This window comes from Nymphalis io, chromosome 10 (genome assembly GCF_905147045.1).
Source record: "Nymphalis io chromosome 10, ilAglIoxx1.1, whole genome shotgun sequence".
Classification (NCBI taxonomy): Eukaryota; Metazoa; Arthropoda; class Insecta; order Lepidoptera; family Nymphalidae; genus Nymphalis; species Nymphalis io.
The window spans coordinates 7513906-7539245 of record NC_065897.1 but is presented as its reverse complement, the minus strand read 5'-3'; the positions used below and the strand labels follow the sequence as shown (position 1 = coordinate 7539245).

Below are 25340 nucleotides of genomic sequence, written 5' to 3'. Positions count from 1 at the left end.
AGTATTTTTACATTCATAATATTTACATTGTACATACAACGACGAAAATATTCAATATTTCAAATGATTCGTATGAAACATCCAAAAGTTTTCTTTTCATTCGAATTACAATAAACTTAAAATACTTCAATGCTTTTGATTTTTTCTCTTTAATCTGAAACAAGCAAAAAAACAGGCTTAATGAAAAGTCATACAAAATTTAACGCTTTTCTATTGCAATGGCTATTCAGATAAGACAGAGACACATCATTATGTATCAGATGGGAAAAGAAGACAAAAACTGATAAATCATCATTTTATAACTAGGTTAATATTTCAAATAAAAATTGCAAGAATTCAAATATATTTCTACGGTAGTTTCTTAAAAATTTGGTGGCAACAAAAACATTGCTGAAATTATTACAGCCATTGCGATTCATTAGTTTAACTGTACCTATGTCACACTATAAAATTTAACTATATAATGGCAAATTTAATTTAAAATAAGCGAATTACTTAAAAACTTACCTTTTAAAATAAGTAGACATCTTGTAAATATTAAATTTTATGGATCTGTAACTATAAACAGTAAAGAATTTTAAATATTGATTATTATAATGGATTGCAAATATAGTTTTCATTCAATATAGCTACAAATACATTGACAAATGAGACTTGATAATTATATTCAAGTTATATAATAAGTTTACTCGATATAACGAAATAAGTTATTAACATATTTATTACTTTACAATATAAGTGTGTATTTTAAAAACAATGCTACACTCAGTAGCTTTATTAGTTTTTTTGGTTGAAAAACTTTTTATTTAATGGTAATAGTACATACACGTTCCGATGAAACAATAAAAAAATCAAATGTAGAATCGTATTAAGAAACGTATTCACTATATACAGTATTTCTATGAACCTATGAATTTCACATAATATATTCCATTAACAGACCCATCATTATATAAGTTTATCGATTTTTATTTTGGTAAGCTATGCATTAAGAATTAATAAGTTTAATTTAATTTTCAATTAATGCTATTTTCTTAAAATTCTTAGAACCATCTACTCTAAAAATTGTATAAGTGCGTGTAATTGAAAGGAAACTGTCTTGTATGCGACACTAACGACGATGATGGATGTCCAGACTCTGTAAATAAAAAAAAACATTTGATTCGTACGAACACTAAAAATAATTCATATATTCAATTTTTTTTCCTTTGGGAGATTATACTTTTCTTTTAATGATTTTATAGTTTTAATTAAAATAAAAATTCCTAAAAAATAAGATTTCAAATAAACATAAGGTATGTTGCTAAAGAAAACAAAAAGAAATTTGCCTTATCAAATTGCTGATATTTCTCAAATGGAATTAAAAAAAAAAGTTACAACAATACAGTATAATCTCCAATATCAGATCAAGATTGTTTTTGCATCATTATGCATCAGTCGGGAAAAGAAGACAAAAAAATTAAATCATCATATACTTTTAAACGATATATTAGTGTTACAAAAATATATATGATTGATATCTTCAAAACTTTACCTTTAAACGGCAATTCAGCGGCAACCAATTTCGGCACGACTCTTATTTTCAAAGCCCTCTGTAAAAAAAAAAAAATCTATTAAAACATAACTTCTCTTAACTTATAATATATATCAAGTAAGTTTTTATAAAACACATGCGTATTTTGATCTATTTAAATAACGTAACTCCATTTGAAGGAGTCAAGATTTATTTTATATTGGGGTCTAACCTAATTATCACAATAAAAAATGTTCGGAGAGCTGCTTACCTTCTTTATTATAGGAACCCACATCTAGCTATATACTGACACCTGTAAATACAAGTTAAATATTAGTAACTTAAAAATATAGATTATGTCCATAGATTATAAATAGTCATTAATAAATTACAGTAACATACACATTTAAAGTCAATTTAATTACTTAATTTTACAATATATTTGGTACTATTATCAGTTTCATTTGACATTATGGTGACTTTAATACGTAATTATGAAAAAAATAATATAATAAAGATTTCGATCCCTATGTAATATTAAATATTTTAGGTATGTAGATAAAATTACGTCACAAGGCGAAATACTAATCATTATAACTGTTTCTTGTAGCGATAATGTAGTTTAATTTAATCTCTTGTACGCATTAAAGACAAAATTTAAAAATGTAAGGTAATTTTTTTTTGTATTAGAACCAGGCTCCTTTAATTTACCTAGATAAATGCTCCTTTATATGACCTAAAATACCATTTGATGAATTAATAATAAGGAATTAAAGTAAATAAAGTTTTTGAGACGGAGATAATTATTTCTTTGGAATCAGCTTTTGGGATTAAAATTATTACCAGTCTTAGAAAGTATTATTTATTATAATATAGCTTATTTCAAACACCGGAGTAAAGACCAATAAATAACATGACATTGAATTAACATGGTCTCATTGGTCAAGATCTAATATAATCTATCGTATTTATTTATGGATCGTAAATATGGAGTTTTGAATGTTGGCGAAGTTGTAACGGGAACTTTGGAAGTATTATTGTTAGAATAGTGTTGTATTATAAATAAAGATATATTAAACTATTTGTAGTGCAAAATTTAGCAGAGCTAAAGCGGTATTTATTAAAAATGTCACTTAACATTATAAATTTTGTACTTATATATACCTTTGCATACGATACATCATTGACAAAAACAGTCGGACGTTTTTTTTAGAGAAAAGCTATACAGTATAAGAAAAAAGTCAATAGTGTTTATTAATGTCTACCAATAATGACTAATAAATAAAACAAATTAAAGGTTTATTGACTACAAATGGTTTAAATTTAATGTTAATATTCGAAAACTTAACAGTGTACTTAGTATATTTATATATGAAACAAAAACAATATATATAATCTATGAATCACCAAAATTTCGGTAATATTAGTTTTTTTTTGTTCTTAACACGTCGTTGTTGTTGTCACTATACTTTAAAAAATTACATGATTCGACATATTTTTTGGGAGTCATTATTTATTAGCCAGTGTAAACACTAACACAACAAAAAAAACATGTAATTTATAAAAATGAAGTTATTCGCTGTAGCAACATTTTTTTAAGAAAAAAATCTAAAATATTAATTATAGATAACTTGGTCATTTTATATTAGCCGTGAAAATTATTTCAAGATGCCTATTTGTAGTGTCAACTCTGACAATAAACTACTTTCTTGAAACGTTATAAATATTAAGTGCTGATCCGTATAATCAGATATTTGGCCAATCTTTTATACCCATTCCACAAATTCACAATAAATAATTTAACTGTGGAGAATAGACTATTGACACACTGCTCGTAGTAGTTGCAATTATGTCTCGTTAGTACAAATTAGTTTTCTTTTTCTCATTTTTAAGATATTTTAAGATTTTTTGAATCACTTGTAACGTACAGTATATCCCGCCACTGACCGAAAATTCGGTCAGGTGCGTGGCTGTCAGCCGCCGCCGAATTTTCGGCTAAACTATGCGGTATTATGAAAGGCACGTTCGAAAATGGCCTCGCAAATAAGTTTATTTTTTCTGTATCGTTACAGACTAAACCTAGAATAAAAACAAAAGCACAAAAATTTAGAATATAATTTAAATTTACGATATCATTGAAAAAGTATTTTTTTATTGGTTACCAAACGATAACTATGAAATACCCAAATTGGGTAGCGTTTATCAGCTTAAATTTTATTAGTTGCATGTTTTAATTTCTTATTCAAGAAATTTACATGACTGACTTTCCATTTTATGTTTTCTATACATAAAGAGAAAAATTACACTTCCTAGAATTATCAAGGTTTTTATATATATGAAAATGCCAATTTATAAGTTAAAAACGCAATATCAAATTGATATTTTTTATACCACAAAATTGTTTAACTTGTTACAGCAAAACACATTTAATTATTGTGTGTAAATTAGTTTTATGCTTATTAAAAGTATTTTTTGGGTAGCAACTCTTCTCAGCACTCTTACGTTTTGTTATTAATATAAATTATCATCAGAAGAAGGAACTATTTATCCGATCCTGGTTATGTTTTACTAAGAATATTAAGTACAATATATATTGGTAACAAAACGTTACGAACTTATCAACAACGTAACGTTATCAACTTTAAAAAAATCGCGAAATAGCTGAACACTGTGATATTTTTTACATCAACATTTACATCTTAAAGATGAAGTAGAAATTAATAAAAAATAAGATATTCAACAAGAAAATCTTACGTGATCGTATCTTAACTTACCATACTTTCAAAATAACAAAGTCGTGTCTTCATTGAAGAAAGACATTTTTCTCAATAAGTCAATCCGACGATTTTCATAATTTTACACTCTTCTTCAGCATCTTCGCTCGTCAGAGATATAAGGTTGCTGTTATGTGGAATGAGCGTAATACAATTAGGCCAGGGTAAAAGTTGTAATTCACTGCCTTTTCGGTTAACCAAATACAGAAGACAAAATATTACCAATAGCTACATAATTAGAAAAAAGGGGGGATAGAAAGTAACTTCATATAACAAAAATTATATTTTTTTTTACTGATATTTTTTTCTTATTTTAGTAGAAAAAACACTTTTTAATTTTAAAAACAAAATTACTGAACGTATTGACAAAAATTTGAAAAAACCAAATTTAGTTTGTTTTTTCTTTAAAGAAATTGCATGATTATAAATGCATGCATGCAAATGTCGAGTATAAAAATCGACCAGAATGTAAAAAGAATAAACTGCACAGACGAAATAACATGTTATGTATTTGCGCAGTAGATATAAAACACGTAAGATCAACGTTGTTTTCATTCTACTACTAAAACCAGTCCATTGAATGGGAAAAACAAATATTAACAAAATAACTTTAATAAAAATATGATACTGTGGCCTGTTGCTAAAAGAGCCAAAATACATTTTTGAGCAAAATGTAAATGTTGCCATTTGCAAAATAAAACAATAAATTCATTCGTTCAACATAATCTTAATATAACTAGTGCCCCATCAATGTCATATTATATGTGACAACCAACATCTGTTCATTGGTCTATATATCTATATTAGCAAAAGTAAGAGTGATTGATATTGGACCTTTAAGCAACAGGCTACAGAATGATAAAATGAACTACATATATATATTTAGTACCTATTAAAATATATTCTGGTTACTTAGCCAACATTAAATCGGGGTTGTTGTTGATAGCTAGTTATGTATTTTCAGTTATAAAATTGCTTTTTTTTTTATTTTAGACATATTAAAATTTGTATAAAAAACCCATATCGACGCCACCGAGTAATAAGCCGAAAATGTGCAATTATAAAGTTTTGTTTTTTATGGCTTCAATCAGATCCTATATATAGGTACATATAAAATCAGGGTACAATATCTAATTATATAACCACACAGCGAAAATCCCTTCTATTTAACGAAAACTTCTTAAATCAAAGTTTCTTTTTTATCCGTACATTTTTTTTTTAAATTGTGACGGTATACAATAAGCCACTGTATAAAATGGACCATATATCTTGGATTTTCTTTCTATTAAATTTGAACTTTACGATCATCGGGTGTATTACTCGGGGACGTTAATAATCTATGTAGCAATTACTTTAAGATAACTTCGAAACGATTCGTGAACATTATGACAGATATTTAATGAATAGTTAACTACAGCATCGATTGGTTCATGTAGTATCAATAATTACAACAAGTATTGCAAAATTTTTTTTCGACTTTATATTACATTAATTTTAAAACTATTGAGAATGGAATTCAAAGATGATGTTAAATGTAATGTTGATGTACATATTTAGAGTTTGATTTATTAGGGAGGGGTTGGCTGTAACTGAAGTTCGAGAAAGAAATAAGCAACATACTTATTTTATTATTATGCGCCGTTACAGTCAGTATACAGTAAATATTCAATTGTAGTTATTTTTCGATTATGAATCGAGATTGTTTTCCTTATCTGTGTTAATATTGTTACTATAACTTAGATTTATTTACCGTAAATCTTAACTACTTATATATCTAAGGAATTTTAATGCGTGCTCCTGAATTAAAAAAAAAAAAAAGAAGCAAAAAGCGTGCTAATGATTTCTTAATCCAGGTAATTATTAAAATTATATTTTATACTTTGTTAATATTTTATTTTTAAATCAATATACAATAAATAAATAGTTGTTGAAACTTGCACGAGGTTTATAACTTTGGAAGTTTAAGACTCCATTAACTGCATTAATTAGCAATCTAACGATTAATAGATGCCAGTATTACAACAAGACTTTCTGAAAGGTTAAAAACCGTTGCAAGCACATAAATTGTCCACTATCTCAGTGGAAACGCACCATTTTAAATACGTTAATTTTTATTTGCTCAATAGATTATTTCTTAAGTGGAATCTTAATTGGCGTTTGTCCTAAATTTAACGTTTCTTTTATTTGTTTACTGTTTGTATTTCAAATAAAATAATTTTCTATTGCTTTTTACCATCACTTTTTTTGATTGAATAATTAAATATACAAGTAAACAATTACTGTAAGTCATCATGATTTATAGAATGTTAATAATCAGCATCACCACCTGAAAATTGTTTTGAAATTACTTTTCTATTAGAATGATGCATGATATGAAGCAAATTCTTAAATCGTTAATAATTCAGATGCATTTCAGTTATGGTTAATTACAATAATAGCAAAATGTAATTTATGTTAGTAAACGTTTTAGTGTGTTAATGTTTGAAAATATTTTGTAAATGCAGCTTAGCAGCACTAAAACGTTACTTGTACAAATGACCTTATTTATTTTTGATTATTTTAGAAAAAAAATTAAAATATAAGTACTTTTTATAGAAACATAAATAGAGTTTTAACAAAACGAAAATGATGAAGGTGCAACAAATGCAAAATTAATTTGTCCTCAATCTTCACAAAATCATCCCTTCTGCCTGTTACCTTGATGTCTGAAATAATTGCTGAAATACAAAATGTTACTAAAGTAACATTAACATACTTACAATTTAAGCCGGAATCCGTAGTTCAAACAATTATGTAGTTATTAGCATATAATTAATATGCTTAATATCGAAAAATTAAGTAAATTATAAAGTGTTATTTAATCTAAATGGGAATAGGACTATAACTTAAGTATATCATTCAAAAAATAAAGTGCTACGAACGAAATTTTGCATTTCGACCACTAACGATGATATGACAATTTATATGAACCGATAATGCGACGGAAACTTTATTTTATGATAAATTTAAAATCCAAAAATAAAACTTCCGTCTCGTTTTTGGTGTTATTTGTGTCAAGTACTGGCATAAACTTTAATTTCAATATATTAAAGTTTGCGAGCTATACAATAGTAGAACAAAACATGATAATATTTTTAGATGAACAATTGTATATGTATATCAAGAACATGAAGAAATACAAACACGAAGTTTTGAGATAACTACGACTGAGATGACAGTTACAATTAAATTAAGCTAGATGGGGCATTTAGCTCCGTAGTGCACTTGTGTTTAAGCTCAGTTTGCGTTTTAAATTATTAAAATATGATTAATATAGACAAACTAAAATATATATATATATAACACATTACCTACATTCTTTAAAAAACATACTATCTTGTTAAGCTAAACAGTAAGATTTTGAATTACATAGATGCAGATCATATAAAGTAAATTAATAGCATGCATTGAAGTCAAACTTATTCATATATGTTAATGTAATAAAGTGTAAAAATTGTTGTTTGAAATCGGCTTTTATGAAGTAAGCCCTAAGATTTTTTAATCAACCGTTGTATTACCGAATAATTTGATTTGATGAAAAAATAAAACCAATAAATATACGATAATATTACCATTAATTTCAGCTGCAATGTAAGTGATGTTTTAAATAAATAATGCATACATACCACCACGTCCACGTTAAGATTGCGAAATAAGCATTCGTAGATTATTTGATATCCAAATCACCTCAGGTGCTCTGTATACATTTGGATCAATTTAATATCTAAATCGGCTGCAGATTTTTCATTGAAATATTATCAATATTTTCATTGTAAACCGCATCCAACTACTTAATAAGTTAGACGGCACTGCTGGCGGTATAGTCACGCGAATGCGACTTCTGCCTGCCATTGTCGTAAATATTTGCTTGTAGATTTCAGACCAGAGTATGTCCACAATAAGACGGAGCGAAATCGCTCTAAAGGTCAAGTGGCAAAACGCGCCAAAATGACAAGTTTAAATGACAAATAAATGAAACTCCAATACAAGTTGTAAGAGTTAATTAATAAGAAAGGGTGATAAACGAGACACGATTTAGATATGCATGATTCTATGAGTGCCATAGTGAGGATCCAAAGGCGACAAGAGACTGTTTTGTGCCTTCTATAGTGGTTAAAAATATATGTGACCACATGAGAACATACTTCAATTGCTGCTTCAGACGAGTATTTACAAGATATATTATTATCGTTTTTAGTTCTTAATGCATTTGACATTCAGTTTAATGATTACAGATTAACGAAAGTATTAAAAAAAGTAATCATATTCAGTGATTATTTACAATTATTCATTTGTAATCCGCAACTTTGATAATTTTTTGATTGATTTTGAGAAGAGCAATTGTTGGTCGAGCATAAATTAAACGTTTTTATAACTCAATATTAAGTATTATTAAATTCATTGTCTAACTTTTTCAAACTTAAACTCTATAACACATATTTGTGATCTTGATTTCTATAATCAAATTTAACAATAACATGTATTAAACGTAATAATTCATGTAATCATGATAATTTTCAATCTGAGTATTAATCATTACATAAGTGGTTGATTACGCCCAACGCTTCCAACAAGAGATAAATATTTCCGGAGTTTTTCTTTCAGAGTTATATATGTATATCAGTATTCAACTAAAAAAATATGCGGTAATGTACCTAATCTTAACAAATATAACGCAGATTTAATCATAAAAAATAGTCGTGTTATTGAGTAATAACAGAAAATACATGAAAAGTTTATGATGAAAGTCTAATAAATGTGTTTTTTTCTGAAAAACGGTATATGTGCCATCAGAGAAAAATATATGTGACCACATGAGAACATACTTCAATTGGATAAGTTTAATTCGTGGAAATCCGTCTCAGTTTTTAAGTATCTCATAATAAATTAAAATCACATACTCGTCAAACATTCTTCTTTTTTGAAGTTGGTTAAAATCAATAACTACCTCGTGCGTGCGTATGCGTCGATGTGTCATTATCAAGCAGTACTGTTTTGCCACGGCGCCACCAGTTTGATAACCGTTGCGATGGTTACATCTTATATATCGTTTACATCTTGCAACTACACACTTATATTATCGGTGTCGACTTATGTCTAGGTGAAAACATACGTTTTTAGTGTTTATGTTACAGCATACAGCGTGCAAATGCAAACAATAGAAGCTTTCAATAAAGTGACACGCCGATACGTTTTAATTTCTTTACAATATTTGGATCGAGTGAGTTTGTCACGAAACTATACATTTTGGCCTAAATTTTAAGCACAAATACTACTACTACTAATCGTATTAAATTTTGATATAATATAAGTATATAAATATTTCATAAAATAGATTGGGACAGACGGACGAATGGGCCACTTATGGTAAGTGGTGGTGACCACCAGACCTCCCATAAACATTGACGCCGCAAGGAATATTAATCATTCCTTATATTGCAAAAGCACCACAAACCTTGGTAACTAAAATGTAATGTGATTTGATAAAACAGTTTAAAATGAAATAAAAATTAAAAATTATCTACCCAAGCAAATATAAGTATTCAGAATAATTAGTGGAATACCTAAACTATTTTATTTTATAAGATTTATATTTTTGTTTGAAGAGACAGATACCTTTCCTCGATTTCCAAAACGCAAACAAAATTCGAATCAAAACTAGCTGATTATGGCAATGGCAAAGAGGACAAGATCGAGACCTAGGGAGTGAGTGAGATAATATTATGTTTCTCTACTAAATATAAAGCGTATTACGTGCTTTTATCGATGAACAATATAAAGTATTTCGATTGCAGTAAATAGTATTATATCCATATCTTTTTGTGAGAATTTTCGTAACGTTAACATACTTTGTAATTATGATTGCACATTTACAATATCTAACCACTCTTTTAATTATTATTCGTTTTTTGGTAATTAAAAAATGGCGATTACTTCTACCGTAAGCTGCGAACGTCACGCCCTTGCGCTCTGATCCCTCAATTGCTATCTGACCGCGTCAATAAAATTACCGTAACAGCATGTGAATGTCCCACTGCTGGGCTAAAGGCCTCCTCTCCACTTTTTGAGGAAAAGGTTTGGAGCTTTTTCTACCACGCTGCTCCAATGCGGGTTGGTGGAATACACATGTGGCAAAATTTCAGTGAAATAAGACACATGCAGGTTTCCTCACAATATTTTCCTTCATCGTATAGCACGAGATGAATTATAATCACAAATTAAGCACATGAAAATTCAGTGGTGCTTGCCCGGGCTTGAACTCACGATCATCGGTTAAGATTCACGCGTTCTTACCACGGGGCCATCTCGGCTCCATAAAAATATATTGCTGAAATCTTGATGTCGTTTGAAAGCAAATATATTTATTATAATAATATACTGGAGTTTTACAAAAACATGACATGACTTGATAATATACAGGATAATATCGAGTCATGTCAAAATATATGTATAATACAGTACAGTAACAGCCTGTGAATGTTCCACTGCTGGGCTTAAGGCCCCCTCTCCCTTTTTGAGAAGTTATGGAGCTTATTTCACCACGCTGCTCCAATGCGGGTTGGTGGAATACACAAGTGGCAGAATTTCAGTGAAATTAGACACATGTAAGTTTCCTCACGATGTTTTCCAGCACCGTATAGCCCGAGATGAATTATAATCAAAAATTAAGCACATGAAAATTCAGTGGTGCTTGCCCGGGTTTGAACCCATGATCATCGGTTAAGATTCACGCGTTCTTACCACTGGGCCATCTCGGCATCTGGCATATGTATAATATACATATATATATAATGCGAGTAGCGGATAGTGCTTTTTGTGGTAGGAATTTAATTTTGTTGGATACGATGCTTAATGTTTCAAGGCACTTTCTCACGGTTATAAATGTTTCACCGCCCAAATCTCTTATATTAGCAAAAGAGAGATAACCCAAATTTACCTATTTTCCATTTCACTCATTAGTACAATGCGCAAATTGTATGCAATCTGATCTACAGCCAGGCGAATATATAAATATATATATTCGCCTATAATTTCAAATTTATTTCAGAACTAAAGCACTACTATATAAAGCGCATTGTAAGTTTGTTTGTTTGTTAGAATCAATTTTAGATTCTAACAGGTCCCATGTCTAGGCCTTTTCCAGGGTAGAGCGAGATGGTCTTTGGTGTCCCCTGGGACCGCGCAATATTCATCATATCATAATCATGCGTGTCTAAATGTAATCTTTATATCAAATTACCTATAAAGAAACTCTTAACACTATGCCCATTATAATCTAAGACTCGCAGGCCTGATGACAGAAATTGTCTACATCATTTTTTTTTGTTTTTAATTGCTTTTAGGGCTTTGGCGTCTCTTGGCATTTAGTGCTCAAGCTGACTTGTTAGCCTTTGTGGTACCTGTGTTTTAACTTAAACATATATATATATATATATATATATATATATATATATGTTTAAGTTAAAACACAGTAATACTTAACTTAAATATATAAATATATATATATATATATATATATATATATATATTATTTTTTACCTTAAAAATTAAAAAGCACGATCGCTTTATCTTTTACTTAAAAATAAATTGATTTCAATCAATGTGATTTTGTGTCAAACTTCATACAATAATTAATATTAAGCGTGTAAATCCAGCTTGAAAGACACCATTGTTTGTTATTTGCCCGGGCAGTACATTTGATTTTATCATCCTTCAGTCATATATGTAGCATATAGTGATGTCATAACACAAGCAGAATGATAATTTTCTGGTGGCTAAAATTAGAACAATGGCTTAAAATCTTTATTCAAATATATTTTGCATATACTGTTTTATTGTAAATATTCACGTCAATAAATTAATATAAAAATCTATTAATTAATATAATCTTTGTTCGATAAAGTTTGTTAAAGCCTAGAAAGCTTTGTTCAGCTGGAACAGAAAAGAATTGATAAGTTAGTAAGGATTTGTATTTCATAAGATTTGATAAGGTTGTAGATAAGTTAGTTGGTAGTCTTATAATTTGACGCATTTGCGGTAGGAATATCTACATATCTCTATTATAAATATATTATACATATATAACATAATATATATTATACATCTATAATATAATACATATTATATATATATAATATTTAATATATCTATATATATTAAATCTGAGGCTAGCATACTTTATTAGTGTTAAGATTTTGTCTTAAATGAAACAGTCAAAGTCAAAGATCATTTACCATAAAACAGGAAACAAAAACAAAAATTAGAAAGTCATTCGTTTTTAATTAAATTGTTTATTTATTTAGTATAACTTAGAAAAATTACAAGGTTTATTCTATGATCCTACTAATAAACTAAATTCAGTTAAATATAAGAAATTTTAACTAAGACTCACGTACTTAGTATAAACTTAAGACAGATTTAGCATCCTAACACACAAAATTATATCATTATACAATTTACCTTAAGTGACAGAGGTGGATATGACCAATGCATGCAATTTTGTTCGAAAAAATAATTTGGTAGAAAGTTTATTGTTTACTATCTGAGTGCCGCATTATGGTTAACACGTTTTTTAATATTTCATTTAATATATTTGTGTTAAAGTTGTCAGCTAAATCAAACGTGTGTCTTAATAACCAAACAGGTGGTTGAACTCGGGTAGCAAATATAAACGGACGTAAATATTTTGGGCAAGTCGTCCATGCAAATTCCTTTAATTCGATAACTCAAACGCGGGACCGCGATCCTAAATATAAATCTTTTAAATATAGGTATCTATAATTTGAACACGTCACTTATTAAATTAACTGTTTCCAGTATAATTTTTAAACGGCAAAAATAAGAACATTAAAACTGGTATAGAATGTCATAATAGACCAAATGAGCGTACGCACACTATGAAATGTACGGTTTTAGGTGCATTTGTATAGCATTCCCGCTATTAAGTACCAACACATCCTTTTGTCACATGTTTTAAAATTATTTTAGTTAAGTAGAATGAAACAAGATAATTACTAGGTTTGACATCGTTAAGATAACCCTTTTTTAATGTAATATTATCCGTAGCGCTACCGTGACCTTCTGTCCAAGTCTTGAATTACACATATCAACATCGATTCTTCTTATCAATTAAAAATAGTTTTGTTGTATGAAGATGCGAACATTCTTATTTCGGCATAGATTCAACTTCCGCATTTTTGTGTTTTAAATGGGTGTAATTATAGTTAAAGGATGCTAACGATCATTAACTGGATATGAATGCATTGCTTAATCTAATGAAGGATTTAGCTGGAAGTGTACAACAAGTAACTAAACCATAAAGCTAAATTGCGAATTGATTCTGATAAATGTAATTCTGGCCAAATCCTTGTCAAAATATATTATAGACATCGCTAGTAGTACCCACGTATGACACGATCATCGCCACACCTTAAAATAGAAAGCGATTGCAAAAATATCGATAGTTTTGCCTTGTAACGAAACCCCCAGAGACGAGCATAGAGTTGTAGCAAAAATGAACTGGAAAATTTGAGAAAGAATTTATAAAATAATATCGTGCTTCTGCGTTAAGTATGAGTCAATCAGTTAACAAATATTTTCTATGTTATGTCACATCCCGAAAAAAGGACATTTCTAGTCACTAAGATCAAGAGAATAGTTGATGCCGGAGTTACTCGAATGTTATATATAAGACGTAAGTATTATAATATTAATGTTTTTTCTCATTTTTTTAGCACTGTGTCGATAATCATTTGGAAAAGCATCAGCTGTATTGTCCTAAAAGAAACAACAGAAATTCATATCAGTGTTCAATAAGTGTTATTTCCCACAAAACTATCGATACATTCGCTTTTGTCATGTAATATTATTAAACACTTAAAATATAAAATTAATCAGGCTGCTTATTTCGCGTTATATATCGTCATAAACATAACCATGATTGTGAAATGTTTTTTTTATCTATTTTACGTAATAAGGAGGTTTAAAATAAGCACTATTCATGCTTTTAATAAAAAAAATTAGAAGTAGCTTTTTTGTATTCTTATTTCAACAATAATAATTATAATTTATGCGTAATTAGTTACTAGTAACATTGCAGTTTGAAATATAATTACATATATATATGAAATTAATATATTTTTATGTTTTATCTGAGCCGACAGGAGTGTCGGAGTTTAAGAAATTGCTTTTTTAACATTCAAGAACGAGACGATACGACATGTATTATTTCATAGTTAAAATCCACCTATGCATCATATAAGACTTAAAAACTACATCCTTACAATAAATAATGTACTACGATTATGTTTTAGAAGAAAATGAGTGCACAGGCCCATACACTTTACATAAAAATTATATTCTTATAGTTCTCCATTAGAAGTTCTCCGCTGGTAAAAAATTTGCTATTCTAAATCTTACAATTAATACAGTGTGATATTAAAAATTAAACGATTGAAAGTGTTTTATTCACGGACAATGCACATCTTATTAAACGTTACCCTTGATCATTTCAAATAGGATATAGACATTTTAACTGAAGCTAATACAATCAGTACATAAGTCGTCGCTACTAAATGGACATCATTCCCCTATATGATCACAATCAAAAGTAAAAATGTATCTAGTAGAGCGGATATCCCATAACAGAGTCGGGCTATGAACCGCAAGTGTGTAATTATTTAAAAGCGTCGACGTTTATTAGGAAAATCATCCATTTGGCGCGATGAATCCCAACCACCGCGATTCTGCTGCATGTCGTCATAACCTCCACGTGGCATGTCGAACTGCTCTCTGAAGCCTCCATCCTAAAGTAAGCAATCATAAAACTGGCCAATATTTCTTGTTTACAGAATAGGATCCTTTATGTTTAAGGAAACGATGTATCGCGTCATCACAATTCGACGGACATTAAGACACTCCGAGAAGCACACTAGTTAAAATTGGTCAACTTCAATACGAATACGATTTACGAATACGACGTTATTTTACGATTAATTTTATTTGTGTGCAACAATGACTTGAAGCGAAGATATCTGATATCAGTGGTATCAACTTTAAGGTACACCAACAATATTTTGTCAAATTAAAACAAAAAAAATCTTGACCTGTAAGAGTATTATGGTATATGACGTATATTATTAAAAATTATGAAGTATAGCCTATTCCAAACGAAGGAGTAGATATAAACTTAGATTAACATAAATCATGCGATTACGCTACGCTATTATGCACTAAAGTTCTTGATTAATATATCTTTATGTATAAAACAACGAAACTATTGTGCAGCAACTTATATCGAGCTTTAATTTCACTTCCGATTTAAGTTAAAACTTCGCCGATATTCAAAGCGCCATTTTTTGCAACTTAATAATGAATATATTTCGAGCACTATGAGAATGGTGCGGAGCTTTGTCAAAATATAACGAAAATGATAGTCCTCTAGCAAAGGAGAGGGCTGGCAAAGAATTTCTCAAAAGTAATTTATCCAACTCTGGTAAAGCCAAAAGGGTAATACGATTTTATCAAATTATATCTATGTAGGTGTTTGTATGTACGTGCAACTGCAGGAATTATTTCGTGGTTGTATTTTCAAAAAAACTATACAAGAGCAAACCCATCCATCCCGTACTAACACACAAGTAACGTCTCGTCAGTCATCGACGTGAGTTTGCCGATGTTTCTGCTACCGGGCGCGGACAGCGCATGTCTCAGTTCCTAAAGGATCCCATTCTGATCGCTTTTTTTTCGGTTTGTGTATTGCTGTTGGCCGGCCCTACTGGCCTCTACAGCGTTACCGGGCAGAATGGGCGAGTTGAACTCAGCCGACTCACATGAGGGCTCAAGAGAGACGGACGTCCTAAGGGTGCCTTCCTGTGAGGCCGGACCTCGGCTTAGGACGCCGTTGAAATCGGGATGGAGGGACGTGTGCATTATAAGCGCCGTCATACGCCTAAGCGTTAACGGGACGTACGTATGAGGGTCGTCGACCCCGAAACAAACATTCTGATCGCGCGCTAATATTATACCATAGATTATTATTTAAAACTCCGACCAATTATATCGCATCGTCAATGTCAAAATTGTTTTTTTTTCTCTTTACTCCTCCTATGGTTGGAATAGGCTACACAAAAATGATAATGATAAATATATTGGGCCAATTACAAGAACGTCAGCATATTGGCGATGTTTTAATAATTGAATTTCGAAATATAAAATTGAATATGAAAATGCTGTATGTGATAGACATTTAATTAGTTTTTTCTGTAATACAGCGGATTAAGCGGTTACATTCCCAATGGTAAATGTAAAATCTGTTTATACAACAAAAAATTAAACCGTTAAAATTATTCATGATTTATTTTCTAAAATAGTCCATGAGAGCGATAGTATTTTTTCCATTGTTGTTTTTTGTCCTTTGACAAGTAATCATAGTAAAGACGCATTTTTGTAACAATTTTTTCTTAATTATTTACTAGGGATATATGACGATATCATAATAACGTGTCGTGCGTAAAATAATTATTGAAAACGTCGGTAACCATATTTTAAACTATACATTAAAGTGGGTTTATTCGAAGACGTTTTATTATTTCTCCATTAGAAGTTCTCCTTTAGCAAATATGTTGGTCACTTCTGTTAATACAATGAAACAAACATCCATGAATCGTAAATAGACATGATTTCGTAAATTAAATGAGCATTTCGTATTAGATATTTCTTTAATCCGATTAGTATTGTCCTTTACCACAAACTAAAGAACAATGCTATTAACTATAGAACTTTGACCCAACAGAAAATCAGTTCGTGTTATATATGGCGTGTTTATACATGCCTGATATAGCACTTTATTACTGATAACTAAAAATAAGCCTAAACACGCCTTGAGAATTAAGGGCAAGATCTAAGATCAATATTATTTTCGTTATTTAACTGGATTTACTTCTAGATGGCTCTGTCCTCAATATTTGGCGAGTTTTTTAAATTTCGGGATATGGTTAAAACATCTGCTTAAATAAACAAACGTACTTAAACATTATATAATGGACGGGAATTTAAACAATGAGCGCAACATATAATATTTTGACTTAGTATATACCTCCTGCTGTAATGATTTCCGTAGTAATGACACATAATTTGTCATTTGTGACAAATTAAGCCCCTTGACGTCACTACCTCAATCGCAAAAAATGATCAGAATTTATGGGCAAGTAGCAAAGAGCCGGCGAGAGGGCGAGTATTTAAAATAAATTGTTTATATTTACTTTATATACCTTTTATTTTATAGGTAGGCGGACAAGTGGACCACCTGATGTTAAGTGGTCACTACCGCTAATAGACATTGGCGATGTAAGAAACATTAACCATTCCTTACATCGCTAATGCGCCACTTACCTTGAAGACGAAGATGTTATGTCACTTGTGCCCGTAGTTATACTGGCAAACCGGAATACAATAATATTAAGTATTGCTGTTTAGCGTTAGAATATCGGATGAGTAGGTGAACCTACCCAGACGGGCTTGCAAAAGCCTACCCACCAAACAAAATTATGATGATGATATTAATAATCAATCAGTCCAATTATGTTTTGTACAACAAACGGGAAAATGCGAAATCATGACGGATTGTAAATGGATAGATGGGCAGGGAGCAAATACATTTTTATTACCCTCTTTTTATTAAAGTTTTACAAAATGTACAATACAATTTAATATCAAAAGTTTCTATTTTCATATTTTTATCAAATTTACATCATGGTACATTAATAGAAAGGCAGAATCTGGCATTGTCATTTACACTCTTAGAATAGCAGACAACGGCTATCAAAATGTTATTTTATTACGGAATTAATTTGCATTGACACAAATGCCAATCTTATAACATAAGATGGGATCAGTAGTTTCTTGGTAATTGTGGTAACAAATACTGTTTCGTTAAGTTCAATTGTAAGATTTGTAAGTTGTTTTTTTATTCATGTAGTTGATTCTCTTAAATCGATGTTTTCAATAACTGTTAAGTAGTAAAGTAAGTACCATTGCATGAATGAAAACTAGTAACAAACTTTATGGAAATATTAAAAAAACATTGATTGTTAAATTTGTATATACAATTCTGTCGGGGTAGGTTCTTCGTATCGTTTTAAAACATTTAAATATTTTGCTCAGATTAATTAATATTAACACAAAATACCATGCATTTTGTGTTAAATAATCGGATCAGCGGGCAATATATAAGACAGTTGCGAGGATAATACACTAAACTAAACACTTATTTTTTAAGTCGTCTTTAGAAGGTTGTGAGATTACAAATAGTATATTGAGTTTACTTTTAATGTTTCATTAAAAATGACAAGTTGCGTACTATGGAATTTATCAAAGAACAAATAACGTAATGGAGATATATTTTCAAGATTTAGAGTTAATAAAGTCATGCGTACCAATAGCTTATAAAAATAGTTGGCAGTAAACAAGACATAAGTCTTGAGTTTTAACCAGTATTACACATAACGAGTCTTAAATAAATAACTTTACTACGACAAGAGTATGATAATTTATAACACTACAAGTTTTTTGTAATTTTTGTTTAATGTTATTTAGTGACGGAAATATTCGTTTCATCCGATACTAAATAGCTTAGTAGTATTCAATAAAACAAGTATTGCAATTCATTTTCGTTTTTCGAAAGGAAAGGCGAATGTACTTAGTTTCAACATAACCACCGGAGATACCAAATCTGGTATGTTTGGCTAAAATAATTATAACGTTACATATACTGCTAATTGCGCAAATAGAGCTTGGTTCATTTTTGTTTTTAGAATTCGTATACGCACTATTAGATTCTATGGGCGTAAATACGGCACGCAAGTATAAATTGATGTATTTTATTAAGACAATGTAAAAACTACTATGTTTCAAATATGTGTTGTTTAAAGATAATATAAAAATCCTAGACTTAGCATAATCGTTCTATTAATGTTAACATATTAAATCGTCCCAGTCGAGACATACAACATTCAAATCTATTTCAAAAATCATATCGTACTCACCATAGGCTGCTGATGATCGAACATGCCCTGCTCCTGACGATCAAGCATCGAGTTGAGCCTCTGTGCCTGTGAATAGTGTTCGTAATCAGCAAGTGCACACACACAGGAGGCGGTCGGGGCGGCGAGGGGCGGCGAGGCGCGGGCCTACCTGCACGAAGAGCGTGTTCTCCTGCTGGCGGCGGCGCAGCTCGTCGTCCTGCTGGCGCATGCGCTGCGACAGCTCCTCCTCGTGGCGCAGGCGCTGCTGGCGCTCGGCCTCGCGGCGCTCGTCGGCGGCGCGCTCGGCCATCTCCCAGCTGCGCTTCTGTCGCTCGCGATCCTGCTCGCGCTGGCGCAGCTGCTCGCGCAGCAGCTCCGTCTCGTGCTCGTACCTGCCGACCACCGCATACGTCTCAAACTCTGCTAGTAATATCTGACGCGGCACGTCCGGTAAATATGTCAACGTTAGTTATAAAGCGAAATAAGCTGATGGAACAATATACTGATACTGACCATAGGGAGCCAGATCTGAGCGCAATGAACCATAGCAGACGCCTTTGTAAGTAAGATCCTCCAGACCGATTTCGGGCACGGCGGCCAATCTCAAGAGAGATTAGCCAACTGCGCAGGATATATTATAGTGCACAAGTGTGTACTCAGACACAGGTGCTCTCACTCTTTATTCCCTAACTCTCATAATCCGATGGAACGGCAATCCTCTTCAACAAGACTCTTCCTAAATTCAGGCGCAGGACCAACAGCTTTAAGTGCTTTCTGAAGCTTGGGAATGTATACACTACCAACTTCTAGATTGCAGGCTCCTATTGAGAATTTTTGACAGAACAATCTAAGACACCTATGACGACTGTTAAAAAAAAAATACACTCACTTGGCATACTCCATCTGGGCCTCTAGTTTCTCTTCCTCAGCGGCAAGCTCCTTTCTCAGCGCCTCCTCCTTCTGGCGATGGAGTTCATGCAGCTGCTTCCATCTTGTTCCATATTCATGTTCAAAGCTGCCAGGCTCGGAGAATCGTGGTCCCATCTGAAATAAGATAAGTATTATACCTGCAATAGATGCTTCTTATTTAAACATGTATTTTAAATAAAATCTGTGCTTTAAACCTCTCTGGCGCGCAAGAACTCTGGATGTTTTCTAGGTATATTCTTTTCAGGATAGCCATCAAATTCATCAGGTTCCTCCAAACTTTCTACAATGACTGGACGTAGTGACCTTAAATCATTATACAAAATATATAAATTATATTCAAGAGATAATATAACATGACCAAAATAGGTAACATAATCAAGAAATCAATAACGTACGAAGTTAAGAAAAAGCATCTCTCATTGCAGTTTCGAATAGCAGATAGAGCACTAGGTTTTCTTGCAAATTCAACAATGCCTTCTCCTAATGTTTTTCCTCTCTCATCAACTTTGACATATGACCTTTCAATTTTACCGAATATCTCAAAAGCACGATGCAGTAACTCATTTGACACAAAAGGTGGTAAGTTCTTCACGCGCACAGCGCTGTTGTGAGGTGCAAATCTAACTCTAAGATTTCTGCCATTTCTCATCTTGCCATCCAACTCACGTTTTGCCTTCTCAGCATTTACTCTATAATCCTAAAATAATGTTTATTTATTTATTAGATATATACATTTTAAGCAGGTTTCCAGACAGAAAAAGAAACAATATATAAATACAACTTACCATTTTGATAAAACCAAAGTTTTTTTCTTTATTTATAAATAGCTCAGCAGCCTCTCCAAACTGACTGAACAAATTCTGAATCTCTTCTTCAGTCACATCATTTGATAGATTTCCAATATACAAACGGCTTCTTCCATTGAACTTAACTTCAGTTTGTTCAAGTGGTGGCAAATCAATCAACGGCCCCATAAGGTCCTTCAACTTATTTGCTAACATATGTTCCTGAATGATAAAACATTGTATATTATGTAGTGTTGCAACAAATATTACGCCAAATATTTCTATTAGTTGCGTGGCCCGAATATTCGCTGATTGATGAACATCACAAAATTGACTTGTAAAATAAGGAAATTCTATCAAATTAATTTTTAATATTGGTAAGAGAAAATTGATAGTAATAATAAATCGTTACTATATTCGTTATAAGTAACTAATAACTCTACAAAAAATTTAATGCTGCTTTGTTTAAAACAGTTTTCTTGCTAATTTTATAACTTAAATAATGGTTAATTTCGTTAAACAATGACGAAATTTTTTAGTATTTACCAATAACCCACACTTTTTTGTTTTTGTATGAGGCCTGCTTTTAAAGTCTATTAAGTACCGTCTAGCACTCTGGCTTACTAACAAAGATGAATTTCCCGATCACATATGCACTACATGTTCGGGCTTTAGTATTTCAATGTGTCACTTTACAATGTGGCAATTGGCTGAATATCAGTCCGATTATCACAAATCACTAGATATCCGGTACTGGTTGATACCGATGGTATATTTATGACAATAAGTAAGTGTAACGCTTCTATATTGAATAAAGATTTTTGACTTTTGATCGGGGATCCAACCAAAAAACTATCCATTTCATCTCTATAGTAAGTACCTAGTTAGCTTAGGAAAAATATATATACATCTTTCCATTAATCTTTTAGATATACAAAGAGCATGTATATTCAGCATTAATTAACAACAAGTAATTACAGGCAAAAGGGACATAACATCTTATTTCCGAAGGTTGGTTGAACATTGGCAATGTAAGCTATGGTAACATTTAACAATTTTCGTTACTTTTTACTTCTGCTTTCAAGTATTCAGCCAATGTTTTATATTGCAACTTTTTATGTCTATGAAACTAACATAAAGATCATGATTTTTTTAAAAAGAAAAGAATTACAAAAAGGCCATACCTCTCTCTGCACAGGTTTTCCTCCCTCTTGTTGAGTACCACGATTAGAATTTCTTTGTTGATTACGTGCTGGTCCTTGTCCAGGACCTCCGGGTTTCTGGTTAAAGCCCTTTGGCCCAAAATTACCACCCTGCTTTATGCCAGGTCCACCTTGACCCCATGCACCAGGTTTATTTCCTCCAAAGTTTCCATTAATATTCTAAAAAAAGAAAACAAAATATTTACATTTGAATTAGGTTCTGGTCTCATATTCACCACCAATCAAGGCTACAGCAAGTATCATAAATGTTAATCAACCTGGACAGTACACTAGACAAAATAGTTTTATATGACATAGTATTAGATATATTGTCTATAGGCATTCACTGTCCAGTGTTAAAATAAAGCAAAATAAAGAAAGTTTAGTATCAAAATCGAGATGCGAATTTCTTAAGCATCCCTCATTCATAAACATTCAAAATTAATAATTGTTTTTTTTTTTTTTTTTAATTTAACTTTTACTTACTTTTTGGAATGTGCCTTGATTATTTTGGTTTTGATGTTTTTGTTCATTAGGCATTGATTTATCAACATTGTCTTGAGAATCAGATTTTGAAATATTGCCTTGGTTTGGCAATTGTTGTGGCTGCTGCTGTTGTTGTTGCTGCTGCTGATTTTGTGGTTGAGGTTTTGGATGTGGTTGTTGAGGTTTTTGTGGCTGAGGTGACTGCTTCTGCTGTGACTGTTGCTGCTGTTGTTGAGGTTGAGGAGCTGGTATTTCTTTATCTTTTTGAATAGATTGTGCTTGTTGATTTTGGGGTGGTTGTTGCGGCAATTGTTGTGGTGGTTTATCATTCTGTTGCACAGGCTTAGGCATCTACATAATAAAAATAAACATTTGAATAGTATATGTATAAAAAAACAATGGTTCTTTTATGAAAAGACTCAAGATGGTTCAGATGCGCAAATCTTAATTTTTGATTACATGTTTATTATACATCTTGTGCTCTTCAGTGAAATAAAAGTTTCTTTTTATGTTTCACATTAAAATATTGTACACTTTCTAATAAAAACACGTTTTACGCACGTTAAACTGCATAGATACAAATTTACATTACTTCCGAACGATAAACATAATTTTAAGCAAAGAATAGACCACAACAATCTGATAAAAATATGACTTTATTTTTCTAAAAAGTTGAATTACCATATTTCTAAATTTGGAATACAAAATTTTTGATTTGATGATTTTGAAAAAGTACCTAAAATACATAAAATTATATTAATTAAATCGAATTAGTAGTTCGTTCCATTACACTTTTTTTTAATTTTTATACACTTAATAGGCTCAACATAGCTGTAAACTTAGCATTTATCCCTCTGCTTCACCCATGTACTTCTGACAAGATGGCGGTTATATCTTGAATGACAAAATTATTGCCTATAACGTATCAGGTAATATAATAGTGAAATTCACTATTAATCGCAAATTAGCCACCAGCATAATAGATCATCATATTCATATTCGGATAATACTGACCTCATTGTTAGGACGTTGACCTCCTAGATGATTTGGCCCTCCTCTTTGATTATGCTCAAATCGAGAATTGCGAAAGCCTCCTCTATTGTTTCCGCGTCTACCTCCTTGACGCTGAGGTTGTGGAGGTCCTCCATAACCTCTATTTCCGTATTGATTCATTCCTTGCATTTGCATTGCTAAAAATTACCGTTCGGTGAAAGTATAAGGAAATATTAATTACCGTTTAGAATTATAAAAATAACTATTACCTTAACAATAAATATTAAGTTCAACTAGTGATTCTCAAATTTACTAAAAATAAGTAGTTCTTTGCAGTTTTTACACAATTAAAGTATCTTTTGCAATAATATTGCAACGAACACAAGCAGTGACGCCGCTGATAGTTACAAAATGGCGTTGTAAGATGGCTACCATTATCCGTCGTAGACCGGATTTCAAATTTAGGATATGACAATGGCCAACATTCAGAAGATATTTTAATTCAATAAAAATTATATGATGGCAATACATATTTCAATTATAATAATTTTCCAATTTCATAGTCTATTGAATGACTAAAAGTTATCGTTATATTTATTCGTATCGCTCCACATATATTATTATTAATATCGATACTAGAAGATAATACGTCGCTGCAACTGTACGATAATTATTATCGTCCAATTTTTATTTTGCCAACATATTAAATTTTCAGTGACATTATTGTAACTTCTATTATTAGTATTAGTAGTATTATTAGTATTATTTCATGTTATTATATTATTATATATTTATTAGCATGAAATAATACACAATGCACCTATATAATCCACCAGATATAATCTTCGATATGATATGAGAATTGTTTCTGGGTCTTTTCCCTGCATTAGAATCGTTTTCTAACTTAAAAATAAGTAAAAATTAAGCAATAAACACAATGAACGCACCAACTGTTAAGTTTGTTTCGCTACTTGCGTAGCCAACATAGACAGAGAAACTAATAGATGCAATGACGATTTCCTTCTCACTTATACAAGAAAAAGAAAGAAAATTACGTTACAAATGGCTTAGACAGAGATACAATTATCAAATATTTTGTCCCTTATCGCGTAACCAGTTATATCGAGGTCGGCTTAATAAAACTGTAACAAACATTGTTTATTAATAATTTAATTGAGTGTTTTAGATTTCAACATCTGAGAAGAATGCTAATGCAGTACCAAAGAAAGAAGCTGAAGTACTATTGATAACGGAAACAAAAACAAACAATGCAACGGTTTTTGGATGTAGTTGAAAAACAAAAAAATATTTTAATTAGGAAGATGAGCTTTTTTTTATGATCTCAAAAAATTATATTTAAAATATAAAAAATACTGGCGAAAGAATTTTTACGAATTTTTAAAGTTACGAGTTCTTAAATTCTTTTTTGGAGCGACTGATTGACGCATGACGTCACATCGCCTAACGCGCGCGCTCGCCCATACAATTTTGCCTAAATTTTCGCGTTGTTCTTGATTTTGTTTATATTTCACTCACTGAAAGCAAACTACAATAAAAATTCCAAGTCCTGTAGAAAGGCATACACGAGAGCGGAT

The 25340-nt window shown here is 31.0% G+C and overlaps 1 protein-coding gene across 2 annotated transcripts; it reads right to left on the bottom strand.

Annotated features, from left to right (window-relative positions):
* Window positions 1-87: 87 nt before the first annotated feature.
* On the bottom strand, window positions 88-24161 carry LOC126771013 (hrp65 protein-like). Of its 2 annotated transcripts, XR_007669506.1 has the most exons (14): window positions 24015-24155; window positions 23767-23942; window positions 22753-23103; window positions 22249-22446; window positions 21065-21286; window positions 20675-20976; window positions 20474-20582; window positions 20239-20393; window positions 19519-19741; window positions 19371-19436; window positions 1785-1826; window positions 1535-1592; window positions 508-1138; window positions 88-154 (listed from the first exon to the last, which is right to left on the bottom strand). XR_007669506.1 is itself a non-coding variant. In XM_050490645.1 (11 exons), the coding sequence occupies exons 2-11, from the start codon at window positions 23938-23940 to the stop codon at window positions 15006-15008; spliced, it is 1926 nt and encodes a 641-aa protein (XP_050346602.1). In that variant the 5' UTR covers window positions 23941-23942; window positions 24015-24161; the 3' UTR covers window positions 12593-15005. The 2 variants fall into 2 exon arrangements, 1 of the variants encoding a protein (XP_050346602.1); XM_050490645.1 differs by lacking the exons at window positions 88-154; window positions 508-1138; window positions 1535-1592; window positions 1785-1826 and adding an exon at window positions 12593-15131 and having other exon boundaries at window positions 24015-24161.
* Window positions 24162-25340: the final 1179 nt, after the last annotated feature.